We start from the raw sequence: 24,097 nt of genomic DNA, 5'->3' as shown, positions 1-24,097 counted from the left end.
TCTAAATGACACATAACAACAAACCTCTGAAACATTTACCTCAATTCTACCTACTAAAGAGCTTACCTACTCCATGAACTCCTCCTCCCAGTAGATCTGATGGTCTTCTAAAGAAACAACACAAATGATAGAAGAGTTTATTTATGAAAATATCAGGATCATTGATGTTACTGCGATGCAAAAGAAATCTTTTTAATCTTTTTACTTGAGCAAATGGTTTCAAAATATTTCAGACAAATATATCAACAGTACGGTGTTCATATTAGGACATTCTTAGACCTCAGTCGTACAACGAAAACGTTTCAGCCATTGGATGAAACTCAGGTGGAGTGTGGGGCTTCGCATTGCCCCACCCCATGTGACGTCACATGCACGCGTTCAGATCAGAACAGAAGAACAAGAAGGACAAGATGGATGCAGAGGAGGTAAGCCCACATGATATATTTTATTTGTTTTAATTAAATGCTACACTAATTACGTTTTATACAGAACAGAATAGGGCTGCACGATTAATCGCATGCTTTTGTCATGCGTGTCTCGTCAGTAAAGCCGGTTCTGTGATTAGCGGTAAATGTCCATCACCTGCTTTCAAATGGAGTGGCACTTAATATACAGAGCCGTAGTTCGCGGACAAGCTACGCAATATCGCGTTCGTAATCGAAAGCGATTCATCTGCGATTATGAACACGATATTGCGTAGCTTGTCTGCGAACTACGGCTCTGTATATTAAGTGCCGCTCCATTTGAAAGCAGGTGATGGACATTTATCGCTAATCACAGAACCGGCTTTACTGATGAGACACGCATGACAATCTCATGCAATTAATCGTGCAGCCCTAGAACAGAACATACATTTCGTGAAGTTAGCTAGCTTTAGCTTGCACTCGGCAGACTATTGTGATGTTAAAGCGTGTTCGCGCTATTGGATTGCTTGATTAAAATGTGATTGTATTATGTAATGAAACAATTTCAAAACAAAACAAAAAAAAAAACAGATAATAAGCTAGCATTACACTAATCAAAAGCAAATAATAAGGCTGGAAATGATGGGGACGGACGGAAATGTTAATTGTTTTATATATTCTATATTATAGATAATGTAAGTTTTTATATTTAAATACATCTGAAATATAACTGAGAGTACCACGTCCCCTCCCCCCAAACTTCAGTCCACTCAGTTAATGCCATTTCCACCAGTGGTAATATGCTAATGTGATATTGTATAACTTTTTTCAGAATAGAAATATGAAGTTCAAAGCTTATGACAGGCTGAGGCAACAGCTGGATAATGGTATGTAATGGGCTTTTTATTGTATAATTGAATAATGTTGTAGTTATATATTACATATTGTATCACTGCATGTGCATGGAAACTTACGCAAGTTATATTCACTTGTACTTTGCCTTATTTGTAGATGAGCTTACTCAAAAAGGCTTTGATGCCAGAGTGAAGCATTTATTAAGTGGAGATGAACATACTGCGGGAGAAGGAACATCAGGTATCCTGTTTTTATCTTTACATATAGGAAAACTTATGTATTTAATTACTTTTCTTCTATCTAGCCTACATACTTTGCTTTTCTCTTTAACATTCTAGAAACAAAAGCAGTCAAAAATCAGAAGGCGTTTATGGGTAAGAAGACGAAAAATGTATAGCGTCTTACAGAAATATTGTCACCCTTGGTAAATATGAGCAAATTGGTTTGCCTTTTCATTATTCTGATCTAAACTGATCTAAAACCTGTGGGATGACCTGACAAAGAGAGTCCAATGGCATAGACCTCTGAATCTGAATAATGGAGTAATAGTCGCAGATATATTGTCATGCATTCTTCAGAAAATTCAGAGCTGTTATATATATATTGTGACGACTCACGGGGTATGGTACGTTAATTTGTTTAGTAGGGGTCTCTGGGTAAATGTTGTGTGTGTTTTCAGGTTGAGCGCTGTGACACAGGTGTGGAGAATTGACGGTGATTGACCATGCTGCTTATAAGAAGTCTGAGAGTTGACAAGGGTGGGGATATGCTGTGTTGGAACAAAAGGCTGGGAGCGTGATTGTTGCTCCTGGAAGTTGGTGATCCCGTTGGCTCTCGCCCTGTCCAGTACAAGGCTTGATGTTTTTGTAAACCTTGTTATTTTAATCCTTAAATGTAGTTATGTCTGTGTAACGAGGTCAGTAGATGTGGGAAGAAGGAGGCGGGAACCGGCGAACGTTCAACGTAACTTTAATTCAAAATAAACAAAGAACAAAACGAAAGTAATGCCGGCAGACCCTCACGGACGTCTGCCGGCCACACAAACATAATAAAACATAACATAAAGTCCAGGCCTGGTCCTCTCTCGTCCTTCACTGATGTCGCTCCTCCTTTTATGCCTCCGGAGCTCCTCCGTGAGAGACTCGAGGCCGGCACGCCTCGCAGGTGACGCTCATTATCACTCGCGTCACCGGCCTCGCGCCGTTCCCTCACGGCTCTCGCCCGCCCTGCTCGTCACATACCCCCAACGCCCCTCGCAGGCCGGGGGGTACTCCCGCGACTGCGCTTACTCCCCCCCGGGGCCTGTCTCGGCGGCCGCAGCACCTGGGGGTAAGGACAGACGAGACGAGAGAAAGGAAACGGAAGCAAGGGAGCGACAGGACGAGAGAGGGGAGAGAGGAAAAAGAAAGAAAAAAAAAAAATTCTTGGTCCGGTTCCCAGACACACTGCCGCCCGGTCCTCAGCCAGCCGGGAGGCTCTTCCTTGCGGTGCCATGCGGTGGCACTGGACGCTCGGTGGACGGCCCGATCCTCGACCGCCTCCTGGCGGCCGGCAATGGCTCCTCCGACTGAGGGCAGCCGGCAGCGAGTCCCCCGTCCCCTGCTCCTCCCCTTCATGGCAGACGGCAGCAGGCTCCGGCCCACGGCAGACGGCGGCGACTCCTCCGCTCCCTCCAGGTCCAGGACGGCAGCCACCCCACCTCGTCCCAGGAGCACAGCATCCGGGTCTCCGTCCCACCTTTCACAAGGCTCCAGCACCACCGCCTCGGGCAGCCTCTCGCGGTCTACACACACTCCCGCGCTGCCCGAACTCCGCAGCACCGCGATCCCCCTCAGCAGCGAGGGCTCTTCGACAGCATGTCCCTCCTTCCTCCCGGGTTTCGGCACCAATGTAACGAGGTCAGTAGATGTGGGAAGAAGGAGGCGGGATACGGCGAACGTTCAACGTAACTTTAATTCAAAATAAACAAAGAACAAAACGAAAGTAATGCCACACAAACATAATAAAACATAACATAAAGTCCAGGCCTGGTCCTCTCTCGTCCTTCACTGATGTCGCTCCTCCTTTTATGCCTCCGGAGCTCCTCCGTGAGAGACTCGAGGCCGGCACGCCTCGCAGGTGACGCTCATTATCACTCGCGCCCTGCTCGTCACAGTCTGTCTTTGTGATTAAACCTTTTTTTTATTTTGCAAATTTGATCACTTGTATGGCCTCTCCGTTCATGTTGCTTCTCCTCGAGTCAAGGGGTTGTAACATATGGTGGCTCAGCCGTGATTGACCTGAGATTGACTCAGGGGTTTGTAGATATTTGAATAATTCTTTAGTTGGAATTATGATTTGGATAATTCTTTAATTGGAATTATGATTTGGATAGTTCTTCAATTGGAATTATGGTTTGGATAATTCTTTAATTAGAATTATTATTTGGATAATTATTTAATTATAATTCTACATTTGGAAAATTCAAGTATTGGTTTCAAAATTGGATTATTATTAGGAAACTAAGTTTGGGGAGTGTCATACAAAAAAGGATTTTTGTTTGGTTTGGATTAGTGGTCTTGGACTGGAGAGCGAGAGAAACCCGGCCGACAGTTGCACTGAAATTGCGCAGATGGTGCGGTTTAGACTGCATAAGCCATGCGAAACCCCGTGTTAGGCTGAAGAAGCGCTTAACGCTTTTTTGTTATTTTTGTTTGTTATGTTAGTTTATTGTTTTTGGTGTGTCGTACGCGGGTAGACTGGTTAGCAGTTGAGCTGCATGTGGGCGTACTGAAGACTAGGGTTGAGAATAATTAGTTGTTTAATTATTAGTTAGGTGTGGGGTGGCTTTACAAGAGTTCTGGCAGTGAAAGTGTGACCAGTTGGTTCGGGTGAGTATAACTTTATTTGTTTAAACGTTCTGTGGGTTATAGCGAAACAGACCGAAATGGATTTGTAACAGAATTTTTTGACAGCTCCTACGAATGAGAAATTAGGAGGTCTGTCAAAGGAACAATTATTTAAAGTAGCTGAACATTTCGATTTTGAATTGGCTGTAACAAAGAGTTGTAAGAAAAAACTTATTCGGGACGCGGTAGAGGAAAAATTAAAAGAGAGATTGATTTTAACTGCAGAGACCCAGTCTGAAGAGGTGATACCTGAAGGTACTTCGACACCTCATGCGTTCTTAGCACCTGTTGGATTAACATTCGAGCAACAGTTAGAACTCCTTAGTATACAAAACAAATAATGTGAATTAGATAGACAACTCGAATTACATAAATTAAAAATCCAAGAGTGAGAACAAGAACGACAATTTGAAATGCTTCGAATGCAAACTAAAATGGAAGAAGCGAAATTGGCACAGCATGCGGAACGTTTAAAATTAATCGGACAAGGAAAGTTGAGTAGTGATAATACTGAACCTTTAGACGATCAGGAAATTTTGGGGGTGAGTGGAAATCGAATGTCAGGTTTACTACAGATGATTAAGTTATTACCAAGATTCAATGATCGAGATCCAGATGTGTTCTTTTCTCTGTTCGAAAGCTTGGATGAGGATAGAGGTTGGAACGATGCAGAGCGTACCCTCCTACTACAAAGCGTTTTAGAAGGTAAAGCTCAGGAAGCCTTCATCTCACTTTCTTCAGAAAATCGAAAGAACTATAAGATAGTAAAAGAGGCGGTGTTAAAGGCATACGAGCTTGTCCCTGAAGCGTATCGGCAACGATTTAGGGGATGGAGGAAAGATGATCGTAAAACGCACGTTGAAGTGGCTAGGGAATTAACAAGTCATTTTAACAGGTGGTGTACATCACTGTGTTAGTACCTTTGAAGGTCTTTCGAATCTGATAGTACTAGAACAGTTTAAAAACATTATCCCCGAGCGTGTTGCAATGTTTGTAAATGAACATAAAGAGATGACCGCTGCGGAGGCTGCTATTCTTGCGGACGAATATGTTTTAATTCATAAAACCGCTGGTGATTCGTTCTATTAAAAGCAAAATGGTAGCGGAAATGTAGTGAAAAATTCGAATAAAGCAGAGTACTATGTTAGAAAAGTCGATCTAGATTCGACCTGTAGATATTGTTTGGGAAAAGTTCATTGGAAAAAAGAATGCCCTGTATTACGAAATAAGTCCAAAGCCGGGGGTCCAAAAGCGGTTGGTCTAGTGTCGACTACTGCAGTGAGTTTCAAATCAGATGTAGGAGAAGGATTTGCGTATGGAAGTGATGATCGTGATTCTTTGCAAGCTGGTTACAAACCGTTCATAACTCTAGGGACTGTGTCTTTGGGCGAGTTGACGAAAGTACCTGTTAAGATATTAAGGGACATGGGGTCATCGGAATCGTTCTTATTGGATTTGAAACTGCCGTTTTCTTCAAAATCGAATACGGGTAAAAGTGTTCTAATTCAAGGAATTGGATTGGAGACATTTTCGCTTCCACTGCACCGCATTCAGTTAGATTCTGAAGTGGTGAAAGGAGAGGTCGAAATTGCATTGAGGTCAAGGTTACCTATCGACGGTGTGGATTTGATTTTTTGGGAAACAATTTGGCCGGGAGTAAAGTATGGGGTATGGAGGTGTTTCCCGTGGTTAATGTCACGCCGGTCTGCGAGATCGAATCAGATAAATGTGTTCAAGAACTGCCTGACGTTTTTAGTTCTTGCGCTGTAACCCGAGCGATGAGGAAGGGAAAGGTAGGGAGGAGGATGAAGACCAAGACGAAGTTCATGTTGATCTTTCCAAGAATTTGTCATTGCTTTCTCCGTCGATTTCTCTGCAGGATTTGATTATAGAGCAAAAAAATGATCTGCAATTAAAACCCTTGTTTGAATCTGTTAAAACGGAATCTGAGATTCAAAGTTTAGCTAGCGGATATTTCATACAGAAGAGATTATTACTTCGTAAATGGACGCCGTGTGAGAAAATTCTGGGCGATCCACTGTTCCAAATAGTGATACCGGAGAGATTGCGGGAGGTAGTTTTGAAAGCTGCACACGGTGACATAGCTGGTCACTTTGGAGTGAAGAAAACCTATCACAGTGTGATGCATTATTTCTTTTGGCCTCGATTAAAGCGAGATGTGGCTGCTTTTATAAAAACTTGCCATGTCTGTCAATTGGTGGGAAACCCAAACGAAGTGATAGCTCCTGCTCCGTTGTATCCTATTCCGGTGGTGAAATATCCTTTTGAGCATCTCACGATTGATTGTGTGGGGCCATTACCTCCTTCTAAGACTGGTTCAATCTACATATTGACTGTGATGTGCCAAACTACTCTATATCCTGCTGCGTATCCATTGCGAAATATTACTACGAAGTCTGTTGTGAAGGCTTTGAAACAATTCATTTCCATATTTGGAATTCCTCGTGTTATTCAGTCTGACAGGGGAACAAATTTTACGTCTCGCATGTTTGCACAGATTCTGAAACAGTTGCATGTAGATCATCAGAAAAGTAGTGCTTATCATCCGGAGAGTCAGGGGGCCCTTGAGCGCTTTCATCAAACGCTGAAGCAATTGCTGAGAACATATTGTACTGAATTGATGAAAGACTGGGAGGAGGGACTTCCGTGGCTGCTGCTCGCTGCTCGTGAGGTAATTCAGGAAAGTCTGGGGTTCAGTCCTAATGACTTAGTCTTTGGGCATAAGATCAGGGGACCGCTTGTGCTTTTGCGTGATTATTTGTTAGAAGCTGAACCACCTGTAAATCTTTTGGATTATGTAAATGGGTTCCGATATAGGGTGTATTGTGCCGGTGCTTTGGCTCGTGAGAATCTAGGGAGGGCACAATCGAAAATGAAAACCTGGTTCAATCACAAGGCCGAAAGAAGGGAATTCCATCCGGGAGATCAGTCTTGGTGTTACTTCCAATGACTGGTTCTTCTTTTTCAGCGAGATTTTCAGGACCTTATACTGTGCTAGAGAAACTGTCAGAGCAAAACTATATGATTTCCACTCCTGATAGAAAGAAGAAGGCTCAGCTGTGCCATGTAAATCTGTTGAAGCCTTATTTGGTTTGTGCAAACCGGACCAAATGTCGCTGACGGAGGTGCTGAAATTAAATCCGTTGCGACTGCTGTAGGGGGTGAAAGTGGTTCTTTGGTAGATGGGGTTGAGAAGGATATTTTTGATGAGAATTTAATTCAACCTAGACTCGGAAATTCTGAGCAGTTAAATAAATTGGAGAGTATGTTTGGGCATTTATCTCCAGTTAAGGGTGAGGAATTAAGACAGCTGATTACAAGTTTTCGAGTGCTTTTTTCGGATATTCCTTCCTGCACTGATATGATTCAACATGATATTGATGTCGGTGATTCAAAACCTATTCGACAACGATTTTATCAAGTGTCTCCCGAAAAACAACATCTTTTGGAATTAGAGGTCAAGTATCTCTTGGAAAATGGACTGGCAGAACGATCTAGTTCCAGTTGGGCTTCCCCTTGTCTTTTAGTTACGAAACCAGATGGTACATTTAGGTTTTGCACTGATTATAGACAATAAAATGCCGTGATGAAATCCAATTCTTTCCCGCTTCCCCGAATTGAAGATTGCATTGATTCGGTGGGGTCAGCGAAGTTCGTTACGAAGATTGACCTACTTAAGGGATATTATCAAGTGCCCCTAACTACTCGTGCTCAAGAAGTATGTGCTTTCACTACGTCATCGGGATTATATACTTATAAACGCATGAGTTTCGGCCTTCGAAACGCTCCCGCTACATTTCAGCGGTTGATGAATTCGGTAATCTCTGGGCTGGATGGATGTGCTGTTTATTTCGACGATGTTGTAGTGTATAGTCAGACATGGGAAGAACATCTTCGTCAGTTACGTGCATTATTTACTCGTCTGGAAACAGCCAAAATGATGGTAAATTTAGCCAAATGTGAATTTGCACGTGCCACTGTGGTATACTTGGGAAATGTGGTAGGACAGGGTAAAGTGTGTCCTGTTCGGGCAAAAGTCCAGGCTATCGATAATTTCCCAGTTCCATCTACCAAGAAAGAGTTAATGAGGTTTCTAGGAATGATAGGGTATTATCGTAAGTTCTGTGAAAATTTCTCAACAGTGGTTGCTCCTTTAACAGATTTGTTAAAGGGCAAGCAGAAATATGTGACCAGTCACGGAAAGTAGGGACACAAGTCGGTTTTGGGGCATTTTGAGTTATTCACAGATTCTGAAAGTGCAGTCTCCAAGCTTTCCAACGATGTGTGACACATGGAAATCTGATAATATTTGGAGAAGTTGTGGCCATTTGAAGGTAGGCAATCAAGAAAGCTCAAGAGGGAGAAAAACCCCTTTAAAGTTTGTGCAGTTCTCACCTGTTCTCACCTGCTGGGAGTGACAATAGGGCTCATTTACATCTCATTTAGATAAGCCATACCCCCTGTAAAGCTGCATGGACCGCATACTATTAATAATAAAGGTTAATGCATTGTAAATGTCAGTAATTTTTTTTTTTTACTTTTATAAAAATGATTTAGAGGCTGAAATATGTGACTTTTTTGTCAAAACTCAATTTGAACTTGTGCATTGTAGATAACATGTTGCAAGACACTCCTTTAAAATCTGCCCATCATTTTTAATGTTATTATTTTAATGTTTATGTAAAGAAAAAGTACATATTGATGCTAATTTTATTTTTTATTTGCTGGTTTTCCACATAAAACTTGGTGAATTGACTTTTTGAACAGGATTCTGTGATAACCGTGATCATTTTGGTCACTAATCATGAAATGAAATGTTCTCACCTGAGAAGCCTGTTAAAGAAGAATAGGCAATCCAGGAAATAACTGGACTAACAGAGGCCAGAGATCGCTAACTATGGCTATTCAAAACACTTTTCAAGACAATAAATACACGATTGAGGCGATGAATGCATGTATTGACTGAATTTGCGTCTGAATAGCGCTGGCTCCGTGGGCGTGGCCGCATTAGCGGATAATGAGCTGAATCACGGACTTCTGACATGGCTCTCTTTTCATACAGATTACATAAACACAGAAGGTTTGTTTTCGATTTGACTTACACATTTTAAAACTTGACATTTCAACGTTTTTTCAGACATAAGTATAATTTTTTTATGATTAGTATTCACTAAGTTACAGTTCATTTTCTGAGAACTATCAGATTGGACTTCGTTCAGAGGGAGATGAGAGATCACGCATCAAGTTAGTTTTCTTTATTTTTCAAAAAGCACAACATTTTGTTTTTACTCTGAGTGTACACAAATAAAAGAAGACATTCTATAGTTTTAATTGATATATATTACTTATGTCTCTATGACAAAATATGATGGAGTATTTTAAGTCTGTTTTGCTGCAATGTGAAAAAAAACCTGCAAAACGCGCTGGCGCGTTACCCGACTCCAGAGAGGTAATGTCTTATTATGCCGCTTTCATCGTCGCTCAGATCGTCTTCAGAATCAGTGAGCGCTTGTTCATAAGCATCCGGCTTGTCGAAGAAGTACTTCAAAACATTTTCGGTGTAACGGCCACGGTTCTTCATTGAATTTTGATATCAGCTAGAGCCGGCCAGAGCGCTGCATAATAAGTAGCCACGCTTCCCAGTATGGAAATACACACAGACAATGACATGCGTGCTAGAATCTCCGAAAAACAAGCCGATTTCGACCTCAAAATGTACGCTTTTAAATATACCAATACTGCTATCTCAAACACGGAAAGGCTTCTTCATGATCTCAACTAACAGATTCTGCAAAAAAACGAAAATCACCAATTTTGAAAAAAAATGCTTCTTTCTCATTTTGCTCGAGAGTTGTGCTGCCGACTTGTGTCCCTGGATTCCGTGACGGGTCACATATGACTGGTCCTTACGTTGTCAAAGTGCTTTTGAAAATGCCAAATTGGTGCTGAGTTCTGCTCCCGTCTTAACTGCACCTCGGTGGGAACGCCCTTTTCATTTAAAGGTGGATGCGAGTGGGTTGGGTGCAGGAGCTGCGTTATTCCAGAAGGATAACAATGGTATTGATCGACCCATTACCTTCTTTTCTAAGAAGTTTAATTTGTGTCAAAGGAATTATTCAACCATAGAAAAGGAGTTGTTGGCATTAATTTGGGCCTTACAACATTTCGACGTGTATGTGGGTGGAGGTTCCGGACCGGTAGTAGTATTTACAGACCACAATCCTCTTACCTTCTTACAGTCTTTGCATAGTCCAAATCAACGACTTATTCGTTGGGCTTTATTTTTGCAGTCCTATAGCTTGGACATTCGTCACATCATAGGGGTAGATAATGTGGTGGCGGATACCTTGTCACGAGCTCTATTGCACGAGTAATCTATTATTGGTCCTTGTCTCCCGTTCTTTCGCCCCGCCTCTGTGTGTTCTCAAGGCGCCTGAGGGCATAGAGAGGTGAAGATGAATGAAGGGTAGGTGGTGAAGGAGAGAGGGTAAGTGTAACCAATAATTTGATTTCTAAGTCTGATTACATCATGTGTTTGTTGGTGTACTATTTTAACAGAGTACCTCTTTCTAGGGCCTCTGTTTTTAGGAGGGAGGTGTGACGACTCACGGGGTGTAGTACATTAATTTGTTCAGTAGGGGTCTCTGGGTAAATGTTGTGTGTGTTTTCAGGTTGAGCGCTGTGACACAGGTGTGGAGAATTGACAGTGATTGACCATGCTGCTTATAAGAAGTCTGAGAGTTGACAAGGGTGGGGATATGCTGTGTTGGAACAAAAGGCCGGGAGCGTGATTGTTGCTCCTGGAAGTTGGTGATCCCGTTGGCTCTCGTCCTCTCCAGTACAAGGCTTGATGTTTTTGTAAACCTTGTTATTTTAATCCTTAAATGTAGTTATGTCTGTCTTTGTGATTAAACATTTATTATTTTGCAAATTTGATTACTTGTATGGACTCTCCATTCATGTTGCTTCTCCTCGAGTCAAGGGGTTGTAGTCCTCTCCAGTACAAGGCTTGATGTTTTTGTAAACCTTGTTATTTTAATCCTTAAATGTAGTTATGTCTGTCTTTGTGATTAAACATTTATTATTTTGCAAATTTGATTACTTGTATGGCCTCTCCATTCATGTTGCTTCTCCTCGAGTCAAGGGGTTGTAACAATATATATATATATATATATATATATATATATATATATATATATATATATATATATATATATATATATATATATATATATATACACACAATTATTTGTATATTATATGTATATATAATTAAGAGTAATGGTTACATATTTTGTGAAAATTTTGATTTAAAGACCAAGAGGATAAACAAATTTTTCCATACCCTAGTTTGCTAATATTTACCAAGGGTGCCAAGGAAAGTAAATTCAACTGTCATTATAACAAGTTGTTTGTTTGCTTGGTTGTCAATTCTTTCATTTCAAAATGATAGTTTAATAGAAATCTTATGTATGTATTACAGATGCAGCACATGTTTTTACCAAAGCAAAACAGTTAATGAAACCACAGGTGAAGAAATGCCAGTTTCCCCTTCGTCAAAAAGGAAAACCCCTTTTAAAGGTTAGTAGGTGCAATTGGGGTAAGCCATTTTTCAAAAACACTGTTTGGAAGTTAGTCGGGCCAGCACCAACAACAAATGGTAACCAAACAGCATTGGGGTGTATGATGGCAGACATGTACGCATTTTGCGTAGCGGGTACGCATTTTGACCTCAAAGTACGCTGGTACGATTTGTCACTCTATATTACGCAAAAACCCAGTGACTCCTCTGTGCACGCGTAGTACTCAAAAGAGTTCGACCAATCATAGCGCTGGGTTCATTTCCCCAAATAGCAAGCGGGGATGATTGACAAATGCGTATGGCCTATCAATAAAAAGACACTAATTATTATTATCAATAAAGTACCTAATTATGTTACATAGCCTAATTATTTTGTATGAAAACTAGCACATTAGTTACTTATGCATTTAAAAGTACCGTCTCAGTGCTGCGCAAGCTCTCTTTCATACACAAACGCGCGTGCACACAGAGAGGGAAGATCATTGTAAAATGAAAATTGGTTTAAAATTTGTTCTTGCTTGTTTTTTGTTTTTTTGTCAGAAAACATTTTGAATTATCCATCCGTTTTTTTTTTAAGATTCGGTAATGTTTAACACAACCCCGCCCTCGTTATATGACTAACTTCTTGATAGCCTATTCTTGAATACTGGATGTGTTTTGCTCTTATTGGTACTTTCTATTAATTGTCAACTGTTTTCTATAAATATGTTTGTATTGGCAAACCTTTATTCAGTGAATGTTTGTCTTGTTTATAATTCAAAGCACGTTACAAATAGAAACCCTTTTTTTTTCTTTGGGATTTAGTATCATATTTGGATATTATAATAATAAATTAAGTATTTGAAATGAATCACATGTAAACTCAATGTTTACTGTTTTCTAAGGGTTTCTTAATTTTAGACTAGTTTTCATTACAAAACCTGTATAAAAGACTTGACTGTCAGGTTAGTTGTATGTAAATACAGCCTACTTGAAATTGCAAACAAAATATTTAGTCCATATTAAATATATGAATGCGATTCACTTGTGGTTGTCAATTTGTAAAAGCACATATTATGCAATGCAATATTAATCATGAATTTAAGAAATGCTTTTGAGCAGGTGGAGTGAAATTTTTAATTGTCAAATAAAAAAAACCTTTAACAGTCAAAATTAGATTAACGAAGATGGGGGTGTGTGTGCTTTGTGTATTGTATTCTCAAAAATGTAAACCCCCCCCCCCCCCCCCCCCAAGGTTAGCAGGTCTGTGACGGTGAGGAGACAGAATGAGCAAGAGAGAGATTTAAAGAAAGACGGCAGAAACAGAGATGAGACACAATACAAACAAGCTCAAAAGAATATCATTGGAATGAAGGTTTCTGATGGGGCAAGCACTTTAGGAACCACGTTAGTATTAGAAAAGCTTTCCAGCACTGGAGAGAGCTAAGCGTGAAGGCCTGAGAACAGACACGGAAGCTGCTTTGATTTTGCTTCACACTGTCACAGACACGTCAGGTTCCAACATCAACCAATCCTAGCGCACACCATCCCCAGAGTACTGATCACCGCCACCTGCACCTCATCACCACACTCATCAGCAGCACCATAAAGAGCACACACATACAGCATTCTATGTCCGGTCTCGTTTGCGTATAGTACTGTTAATGCTTACCTCAAGGACTCCTCGCTCCATACCTACCTGTCTCCAGCGTGTCTCCTTCCCTCTGTGTGCCTCGTCCTTTGTCTGGGTGTGCTCCTGTCTGCTCCAGTCACCTCCAGCGATCTCCAAACTCCAGCGTGTTCATACATCTCCATATCTGAAAGGAAAAGGACAGTAACTATCTCCATTATTATCATCTAATCATCCATTGACTCTACTCTGCTTACCTGTTTCATGCCCCATGCTCTACTGGTGTCAATAAACGCACGTTACCTGTTTACATCTGTGTCTGCCACCTGTGTACCGTAACACACACGTGCATCATTTGTTTATCGTCTGTGCTTTATTTTCCATGAAGCATTATTTTTTTGCACATCAGCTGTGATGAACAGACATCCACTCTTGCATTGCATATGAAACAGTGGCCAGCTAGTGATAGTTGTGAAGGTAAACCACTGCAAACTGACGACCACTAGAGAATGAGGTGTTTAGTGTCTTTGTTAGTGCACTCAACCACATGCCAGCAGTGACTGAGGTCCAAGATCGACTTGGAGCAGGGTGGTTAGGATTGGAGGGTGTGATTTGGAGGCGGACCAATGAAGAGAGTGGTGGTTTTGGGTTGATTTCAAATATCCAACAGCGTTCATAAAATATGGCTTACCCCACTTTGAGTCAGCTTTAAAGAGCCAACTTACTGATCTACTAAAGTTTTTTTTTATTATTATTAAATTGGCTTGAAAAATGCCAAATTACTGAAATGCTATTTAAACAACTTCTTCTGAGACCAAAATGTCTGACTACTTTCCCTAGGGCTTTCAAGCTAGAAGCACCAAATTCAGGTCTATCCATCCATCCAAAATTCTAGCTTTTTAAAGTACTAAACTTAAAACTATTTCATACCTAAAACTATTTCAAACTTAAAATCATCCAACTTGACAATGCTGTCAAAACTACTTTTAACTTTCTCAAGCCAACATCAAAGTTTGTCTTGTTACATTTTACTATTTAGTTAGCCATTATGATTTGTATATAAAATGTTTCTGGGAAAATTAAAGGAATGTTAACACTTAAACCAACCTATTATTTCTCTTTAGCAAGATAAAAAATGACTCCCATGGAGTGGAAACCAAGAACTGCAAAAAAAACAGGCAGATATCAAAAAATAATCCTTGAAGAGGCACCACCGCAGATGATTGTCACAGGCACTGAGGGGTATGATGAACTCCTAAAACTTGGCCAGGAGGCTTTTTGGTCAGACAAAGAGAGAGAAGGGAGTGTGTTTACCCTCTGCCAGGCAGATGGGACAAGATGGACGAAGGAACAGTTCCACCAGGAATTTGGATCTGTGGCAGAGATCCCGACCCTCTGGAAGTGAACATTTTACATTGGACGTAGAGAAATGGGTATCACAATGTTGAAATTATATGTAAATGTGCTCTTGTCTTAATACAAGTACAAATTGTCTTAATACAGTACCAATTGCATGTTGTATCTACAGATGTCATTTGCATTGATGAAACCAGCTCAATATCAGGTATGTACTGTACCATAAGTTTTGATGACACATTTTAAATCCCATGTATGTTTTATAATTCATGATAGTTTTTCATTTAATTCTATTGTTTAGTATGCGTTTCATTTATTTGTGTATTGCTCCCTTCTTTTCCAAGGAATTGAAGTGGACTCATCTTTGGTAACTTAAGTTTACTAATTTATATTTGTAAATAAAGTCTTACTGAAAAATTACTGTTCAATATTTGGATGTTTAGATAAGACTGATAATCTTGATGGTTGTTTGTAGGATTTCCAACCAAAGAGATCCAGATATTTAGGAAGACCTACAGACCAAAGTGTAGTGAGGTGCTTAGGTTCAGGTCAACGTGCTGGGATATCAGAAAGTGCTGATCCAGTTCCAGGTTCAGAAAGATAACATACATACATACTTAAATACATTCATACATACATTCATGCATTCATTTAGAAGCAGAGAAACATCCTCAAGTCCTGATTCAAATTCAGAATTGGATACAGTGAGATTCATTAGCGCTGATATATTCTTAAAGGGGTAGTTCACCCCAAATTTAAATTTGATGTAAATTACAGCTTATGGTAATGATTACTGTCCAGCTCCAAAAAAACACCACAAAAGTTTTCCATGTGTTGTGCACTAGATTTCAAGTCTTCCAAAGCCATGTGATAGTGTGGAATGGAATCTCAATCAATTGCTTTTTTGCATTTAGAATATTCAAACAGGTCCTTATTTTGATACAACACAAAATGAATCAACAATGTCAATATGCCTTTTGAACAAAGCTCCCAAAAATGTCAAGATTATAAAGAACAAAGAAAATTGGTGTATTACTGATACAAAACTATAATATTACACTAAATGTCTTTCCTTAATGATGTATTTAATTTAGTTACACTTTGTTTTTAAGATTCAGAATTTTTAAATTTGTAAACAGTACAGTAATTTTGACACATCATGCATTTCATTTGGTTAGTGTTGCCACTATCGAATATTTAGTAGCGCAAAAAACCTAATGCCTGTTTACACCACAAATAGTTTTAAATTTCACACAACTGGTGCAACTGTCCCCAAAATACTTTAAATATATTGCATAATTTTAAATGTATATTAAATGGCTAGTTTTTGTGGTTTCTGGAGCTTGACATCTGTGGTCAGAATGAACTGTCGTTGTGTAGAAAATTATATAAATATTACTTTTATTAAATTATTACTTTTTTTCTGTTTTGTGCATCGTGGAAATAAGAAAAGAGTAAATGAGTAAATCATGGCATGATGTTCATTTTAATGGGATTTGATTGATTTTTCAGAGCAAAATGCAAGTGGTTACACACCTCCAGAAATTCTTGCAGAGAATCCCATGAACGAAGGCATAGAATCTGTAGATGAAGACGGTTGTCCCCAAAATCAAGTGTTTTATGTGTCATCCAATGTTGTCACCGTATTACCGTCACGTAAGTTATATTGCCAATCAAAACCTATAAGTTTGCAGTATTTTTTTTTGTTTGTTTATTTTGTTTGTTTATAGTGGATAGATTATTTAATGTTAAATGCATAAAATATTTATATTTTAAATGCATAAAATTTATATATATATTTTTTTTCAATCTTTTATTACATAGTATATGTTCCGCGGCTGCCATATGTGGACGAGTCCCTAATCCATTACAATGAAGAGAGCCTGTTGGGTGAAGGTGCATTTGGTAAAGTATATAGAGGTTATTTTCAGGGCACCCCATCTGCCATAAAAAAGATTCTGTATGGCACAGCAGGACTTCCAGACCAAGACATCCAGCATGAGATTCTTGTCTCACTGTAAGATTCTCATCATTAATTAAATATGCATTTTAATTTGAATCTTATATCAGTTTTAACAGTTGGGAAGAATGGAAAAGTTGGGAATACCAAATAATGCATTTTTACTGTCTTAGTTATATTGTTGTCATCTGTAACGGTTTGGCTGTGCATAGCGTTTTGATAATTTACTAAATGCCTGATACACTTCACTGTGCTTAATAGGCAACTGAGCCATCCCAATATTGTCCTACTGATGGCTGCAGCCCGTACGGACAATGCCTTCCTCCTGGCAAATGAGTATATACATGGTGCAACCCTGGATGATGCACTACACAATGAACATTCTTGTGTTAAGGTAAAAAAAAAATCACTTTCATGTAACATTTGTGAAAAATTGTTGGTTTCGCAGACCAGGCTTAAACTAGTCCTAGACTAAAATGCATGTTTGAGCTGTTTTAACTGAAAGCAACTTACACTGACATATCTTAGTATAATGTCAGTGCCATTGTTTTGTCTCAAGATGCACACCAGTAATGTTTTTTTTTTTTTTTTCTTAAAGCATGTTTAAAAAAGCTACTTAAATGTCCTTACTTAAATTTAGCCACAATTAGGCCTTAGTTCAATTAAGTTTAATCTAAGCCCTGTCTATTAAACCAGGCTGAAAAAAGTTATCTTTGAAACCTTTTATAATGCACACATCAGTAATCCACTATTATTTCTAAATAACTTTGTCATAGCCGATTACATTGTGTCCACCTGTTGGTTCTGATCAGGCAATGACAACCTTTTCTTAACTGAAAAACAATAACACATGTAAAGCAAATCAAATCAAAGGAGACAACATAACCTTAGCAAACTTGTCTCTTACTGTGTATGTGGTAGTTTGAATTTGTGGTCAATTTTTGTGAAGGTTCTGCTGTTTTGTTTGTGTATCCTCTCTTTGGTGAAATGTACAACCCTTTCATAAGTTTGTGATTCCAGTTTGTATTTTATTTTTTTGTTAGCTTGAAGGAGATGACAATTATTTTGTTGCCCTGGGACATCTCAATGGCCATTGAGTACATCCATTAAAAAAAAAAAAAAATGTAATCCATCAAGATTTAAAGCCAGCCAATGTTTTGGTAAGATATACATTTATATAATATTTTAGTTTTTCCTAATACTAACCAAAATTATTAGTAAGCTTAAAATGAGGATATTGGCTTTAAAAATATGAAGAAACTATATAATTGTAATGTTTTAAAAACTATTTTGTTACTCTTAACAGATCGACCAGTTCTCCAAAAAGGCTGTACTCACAGACTGGGGGCTTGCCAACATTAGAGACACAGTTGTACTGCGACAAGGAAGCAGACTCACTGGAGGAAGAATAGGGCCAATGGGTGGGACCTTTCGGTTTATGGCCCCAGAATGCCTTGTTGAGTTCGAACAGGCTTCTAGAAGCTCTGACATTTGGTGCTTAGGAGCAACTTACCTAGAGATTTTCACCAAAACAGCACCATGGACAGTCAAAAACCAAAGACAGCCGTGCGGTCTAATGGCCACAAAGGTGCCGCCACATGCTTTGCAACACCTAAATGACAAGTACAGGTTTATTGATCAAATGTTGCACTATGATGCAGCAGCCAGGCCTGAAGCTTCCTCTGTGGTGCCTTCCATTAAAACACTGGAGGGGCTAGATTTCAAGAGCCGTTACGGTTACGAAATGGTAAATGTAAAATGCAAATGCAAAACCTGACATCGGTTGGACTTTTCCTCAGTTACATGGACAATGTAACATTTCTTTTTCAGTTTGTACTACAAATACTACTGTTGGTAAAATGTTAACATTTCTAGTCACAACCCTTCTTTCTTTAACACTGTTGTTTTTGGTTTGAACCAAATATACCAATAACATTGACATACTTTACTTATTTTAGGCAGTGAGTGCAGGATAATGTACAAAAGTTAACAAAATTTCATGGTATGTCCATGATGTAAGTTTAATCGATACTGTTCTGATGTGAAACGGCAATACATTACTTGCTCATTACTATAGGTCAGTGGTCTCAAACTCAATTCCTGGAGGGCCACAGCTCTGCATAGTTTAGCTCCAACCAGCTCCAACTCACCTGCTTGGAAGTTTATAGTAATCCTGAAGACCTTGATTAGCTGGATCAGGTGTGTTTGATTAGGGTTGGAGCAAAACTGTGCAGAGCTGTGGCCCTCCAGGAATTGAGTTTGAGACCACTGCTATAGGTAGTGAGTGCAGGATAATGTACAAAACTTAGCACAAAATTCCATGTTATGTTCATGTCAGCTTAATGGATATTGTTCCAATGTGAAACACCAATATATTACTATAAAACAAATGTACAACTGTTATGCAATTCAAAAAACAGGTCACTTGACTTGACTGTCAGATAAACAAAAAAAAAAAAAAAAATTTTTTTCAAAAAAGCTGTAACTTAAAATGAATGTTTAACTATTTATTGGAATTCATGTTCACATCATTAAAGGTGTTGCATCTTTGCAGCATTTTTTATTCATTTGGCATCTATATTTAGATTTTGTTTGATAAGCAGTTACAAAGTCCATGACTCAGCCAGTAGCTGGTATAGTGCATTAGCCTCTGCAAATGTGGATGGAATGGAAATGCCTCTTGAATCAAGGACTGTGGTGAATTTCTCGACCAGCATGAGGTAAGCTGCAAATGACCCATCTGGTGATGATGGGAAGTTGGTATCCTGAAGAATTACCTCAGTAATTCTTCTGAATGCTTCGTTTGCCACCAACAAAGGCTCCTCAACATCACAAATGAGCTGTTCTGCATACTGTAGGAGGTCATCATCTATTTTGCAGAGCATATCAGCAAAGCCTGCAGGTAGATACAAATTCCTTTTTCAAGTTGGGTACTGCTTTTCTCAACCATTTTAATTTAGATAAAAAGCATACCTTCAGGTGGGGAGGTGAAAAGAAAGTCTGGTTTCCCAAATGGACCTGGAACATTCCATTGCTTGCGAATATCATGAGTGTTCCAGAGTCTTTGTTCCATGTTCAGCTCTCTCTCAAGAAGGGGAAGGTGTGTATATTGCAGGAAATTTCTATAAGTTAGCAGAATGTATTTATTTTTTCATTAAATGTAAGCAGATACATGAGGGCTGACAACAAATTTAACTTACATGTGAACAGGATTGTCCAAATCGAGCATGCCAGACTCCATCATGGCCTAAAAATGCACATTTTTATAAACGTAAAAAAATTACAAAAATGTTTTAATTAGCATCAATAAGCATTTGACAGTTCCAGTTAAAAGTTCACCTCAAATATCACCTGCCATTTTTGATCCATGTTTTCTTCAGCATACTGTTGAAGCATTCAGCTCGCTAATAAAACAAAATAATGTTATTTCTTGTTAAAAAAAAAATGTTCTATTTGCATTTATGCTCACATACCTGATTATGTACTGATGTGCCCACTCTGAAGGAGTCTCGTCCTTGATCACTAGCCTCTCGGAAGTGAAATGCCACTTGCATCTGTCCAACAAGGAGATGTTTCCTCTGTCTGCTCTTATAAATCGTGGGCAACCTATAATAAATAAAAGTTATATTTTTAATAATAATAATAATAATAATAATGTTTATAAATATGAGAAGCTCTCTCCAATCATAACTATTGTAAGACATCAAATATACATACCACCGTGTTCCTGAATGGCATCAAAGAAGTAGCTTGCAATGAAGGTTTGTTGTCGGTTAGAAGTGCCAGCCTTAAGCCAATTAATTTTCCTAGAAAATCTATTAAGAGCATTGCAAGTACATCAACAAAAAAACCTATGGGCTAGTTTTTACAAAAAAGTAACAAATTAGACTACATTTCAGAGGTTAAAATTACAAGGCAATAAAATTTGTGAAATGTACCCATCAATACCAAGATGTACCCAGATTCCAAAGAATTTCAATTTGTCATTTCCTATAATAGATGATAAAATATGTATCACAATAAATATCAATTATTTAATAAAAACATCAGTCAGAAAACTTGAAGAAATAGTTTATGCTTTACTCTTATTCTCGTGTTTTTGATACCTATATAACTTTCTTCAGCATATGGAACACAAATAAGTAATCAGCAGCATAACATCCAAGCTCTTTTCAAAATAATAGTGTAAACCTCTACAATCTGCAGTCTACCAGCCTGTCGGTTGGACTACAACCTCCACCTCTATGATCTTAGCTGGGTCCATCAAAGCCCATGCTGTCCAAGGAAATGCTATAAATTTCAACACCCTAAATCTGCAAAAAACAACTTATGCTGTAGTTTAGAATTATCTTTAACATTGTGCTCATACTGTAATACTCCATTTAACCCTAAACAATTTCTCCTTTTGTTTTCCACTGAAAGAAAATCATATGGATTTGAAATTACACAGGGAAGAGAGTTTGGCTTAACTATCCCTTTTATAATATATGTTTTTTTAATATTTATGTAATGTTTAATAATACTTACCATCAATATGCCAAGTGTAATTTGGTCCACGGCTGAAGTAGTTCCTACGTTCAATTCTTTTTTTCCCTGGACATCTTCTAATAAGACCACTGCCATCAAGTTCTCTCATTATTAGAGCCACATCATTCCTAGACAAAGAACAGAGGGAAAACACATTAAGTAATGAAAAAAAAAAACAATATTGACCATATTTAAAAAAAATAAAAAAAATAAAGTAGGGTTAATATAGGTACCTGTAACAAGGCTGGATTCCTCTGACATCACGAACCTGTTTGTGCATTGCATGTATTCCTTGCCAAGGTGACCAGTGCCTCAGCTCACTCTAAATAAATATTTTGGATTATTAACATTATATGTAGGTTGACAATTCTGCTCTGAGAGTGGCACTTTCCTGCAGAGGTTAGTTTCAACTCCACTTAATTACATGCACCTGAATCAACAAAACGTGGTATTTGAGTTTACAAAGTAATTAAAGCTAGTGTCCAGTTGAAACACACTTGGGTTAAGAAAACCCTCATTGATAATACCTTTAAAGTATTATCAGGGGTTTTTTAACCTAAGGCAGTTTGTTGCAGGTGCATTGGAAAATGATTGGAACTGAAATCTGAAGGTAAGTGGCTTTCCAGGAGCAGGCCCTGCTGAAAAAAACAATAGAAACCATTACAGAAATTGTAATGGTTTTAATGGTTTTAAAGGGAACTGTATTGGTTTTAATGGAAACTATAATGGTCCTAGTGGGTCTGTATAGGTAATTTGCTTTTTTCTATTGGTGGCATGTTTGCCTATTTGCCTGTATTGGTTTTAATGGAAAATGTAATGGTCCAAGTGGGTTTCTATTGGTAATTTGCTTTCTTCTATTGGTAGCATATTTTGCCTATTGGATACCATTAAGGACCAATAGAACATCTTTGGCAACCTATAGATTACACATTGGTATCTACTGGACACCAGTATGAACCATTAGAACTCCAATAAATTGAGTGGTTTCTTTAGTTTGATTTAATGATGTACAATTTATAGGTTAGATGCAGATTTATTTATTTATTTTTACAATTATTACAACACAACAAAATAGATTAAATATGACACACAATCTAAATCTTAGCTCATTTTTCAATTGTTTAATGGTATCCTTATGTAATATGTATAGAAATTATACTGTTAAATATATGTATTGTTTAATAGAATTCACACAAAATTGTTCATTCATATAGGTCATGGGTCAACATTACTTTCCATTTTGTCCCATTTTCCCTTTTGCAGTGTAACCGCATGGGAAACAGTGTCGTAACTTTGTTTTAAAAACTGGGTGGGACAGGAGTGTGTGTGTGTGTGGCCTGGTAAACCCTATATTATGGGGATAAAATGTCCCCACAAAGATGGCAATATCTGAAATCCTTGTCCGTGTGGGGAGATTTTTCATACTAAGTGATGTTTTTTAAAAATTTAAAATGCAGAATGTTTTCTGTGATGGGTAGGTTTAGGGGTAGGGTTAGTGTAGGGGGATAGAATATACAATTTTTACAGTATAAAAACCATTAAGTCTCCATAAAACATGAAAGCACAACGTGTTTGTTTGTGTGTGTACAAAAATAACATAATGATATCCAGAAATCAATTTTAATTTATCAACATAGAACTCAAGTTTAATGTGATTTCATCATTCACCCACTAAGTGTGGGTTTTCTGTGGGGTTGGTTAGCCCATGTGGGGCCCTTAGCTCCGGGCCCATAGCAGGTTTACTGTGGGCAACCCCCCATGTTCACAGCACAGTGCAAGTTAAATCATTGTTTTATGATTAAATGCTCAAGGCACAGGATTAATCAAACTATTTTTAACAATCTAGTAAAATGTCACCAATGTCATTACATTTTGTTTGCCCATCCCATAACTAAAACTGCACACAGTCAACAAGATAGTACTGTCTTTACCTGTTTGTTTGTAGACTGAGACTGAGACAACTGTGTGTGTGTGTGTGTGTGTGTGTGTGTGTGTGTATATATATATATATATATATATATATATATATATATATATATATATATATATATATATATATATATATATATATATATATATATATATATATATATATATATATATATACTACCATTCAAAAGTTTGGGGTCACTAAGATTTTTTTAATGTTTTAAAAGAAGTATCTTCTGTTCACCAAGCCTGCATTTATTTGATTAAAAATACAAACAAAATCAGTAATATTGTGAAATATTATTCCAATTTAAAACAGCTGTTTTCTATGTCAATATACAGTAAAGTGTAATTTATTCCTGTGATCAAAGCTGAATTTTCAGTTATATATATATATTTTATAATACACACACACACACACACACACAATATTAATATATTATTTTTCTGAAATGGCAATAAATAAATAAATATAAATTATTAGTAATATGACATCACGTGATTAATTCTAACCAATGAGACTGCTGGAACAGCATCAATGAACTGTCATTCCGGAATCGACTGGTGCCGCAAACAGGTAAGCTTTTTATATTTCTATAGTAATTTCTGAGTTTTCTATTAAAATTAGTGTAACAGGTCGAAATGGTAGTGAATTAATTAATTGGAATTAAATTACACCCGCTTTAGTGGTTTATCTGATTAGTATATTATTTAGCTTGCTGCGTTTAAATGTTATAACGGTTATAACGGTCGACTAGCCGCTCAGACAATTCATTTTCTGGTAATCTGAGGTAATATACTTTAAAAACCGCATTAATTCATTACCTTGAATTGTTTTACATCCATTTCGGTGTTAATTAGGGCCTGAGCACCGATGGTGTGAGGACCCTATTGGAATTGCTCCGTTTATTATTAGGGCCCAAGCACTGATGGTGTGAGGACCCTATTGGAATTGCTCCGTTTATT

General features: G+C 38.1%; 1 protein-coding gene across 2 annotated transcripts; it reads left to right on the top strand.

Moving 5' to 3' along the window:
• Positions 1–810: 810 nt before the first annotated feature.
• On the top strand, positions 811–18,768 carry LOC125257024 (protein STRUBBELIG-RECEPTOR FAMILY 8-like). Of its 2 annotated transcripts, XM_048173432.1 has the most exons (13): positions 811–1,291; positions 1,416–1,499; positions 1,598–1,633; positions 11,652–11,749; positions 14,484–14,792; positions 14,888–14,923; positions 15,060–15,082; positions 15,191–15,305; positions 16,228–16,371; positions 16,540–16,732; positions 16,937–17,069; positions 17,719–17,835; positions 17,982–18,768. In XM_048173432.1, exons 5-12 carry the CDS (start codon positions 14,789–14,791, stop codon positions 17,770–17,772), a joined length of 702 nt encoding a protein of 233 aa, XP_048029389.1. In that variant the 5' UTR covers positions 811–1,291; positions 1,416–1,499; positions 1,598–1,633; positions 11,652–11,749; positions 14,484–14,788; the 3' UTR covers positions 17,773–17,835; positions 17,982–18,768. The 2 variants fall into 2 exon arrangements, with proteins under 2 accessions (XP_048029389.1, XP_048029390.1); XM_048173433.1 differs by lacking the exons at positions 15,060–15,082; positions 15,191–15,305 and having other exon boundaries at positions 815–1,499; positions 17,982–18,764.
• The last annotated feature ends 5,329 nt before the right edge of the window (positions 18,769–24,097 follow it).

Source organism: Megalobrama amblycephala, linkage group LG21 (genome assembly GCF_018812025.1).
Source record: "Megalobrama amblycephala isolate DHTTF-2021 linkage group LG21, ASM1881202v1, whole genome shotgun sequence".
NCBI lineage: Eukaryota > Metazoa > Chordata > Actinopteri > Cypriniformes > Xenocyprididae > Megalobrama > Megalobrama amblycephala.
This window is presented reverse-complemented; position numbering and strand designations above follow the sequence as displayed.

Excerpts from the sequence above, each read along its gene's own strand:
- LOC125257024 (XM_048173432.1), top strand. Across the intron at positions 14,924-15,059 it reads TGAAACCAGCTCAATATCAG|GAATTGAAGTGGACTCATCT; the intron begins GTATGTACTGTA and ends TTCTTTTCCAAG. Across the intron at positions 16,733-16,936 it reads CATGAGATTCTTGTCTCACT|GCAACTGAGCCATCCCAATA; the intron begins GTAAGATTCTCA and ends TGTGCTTAATAG.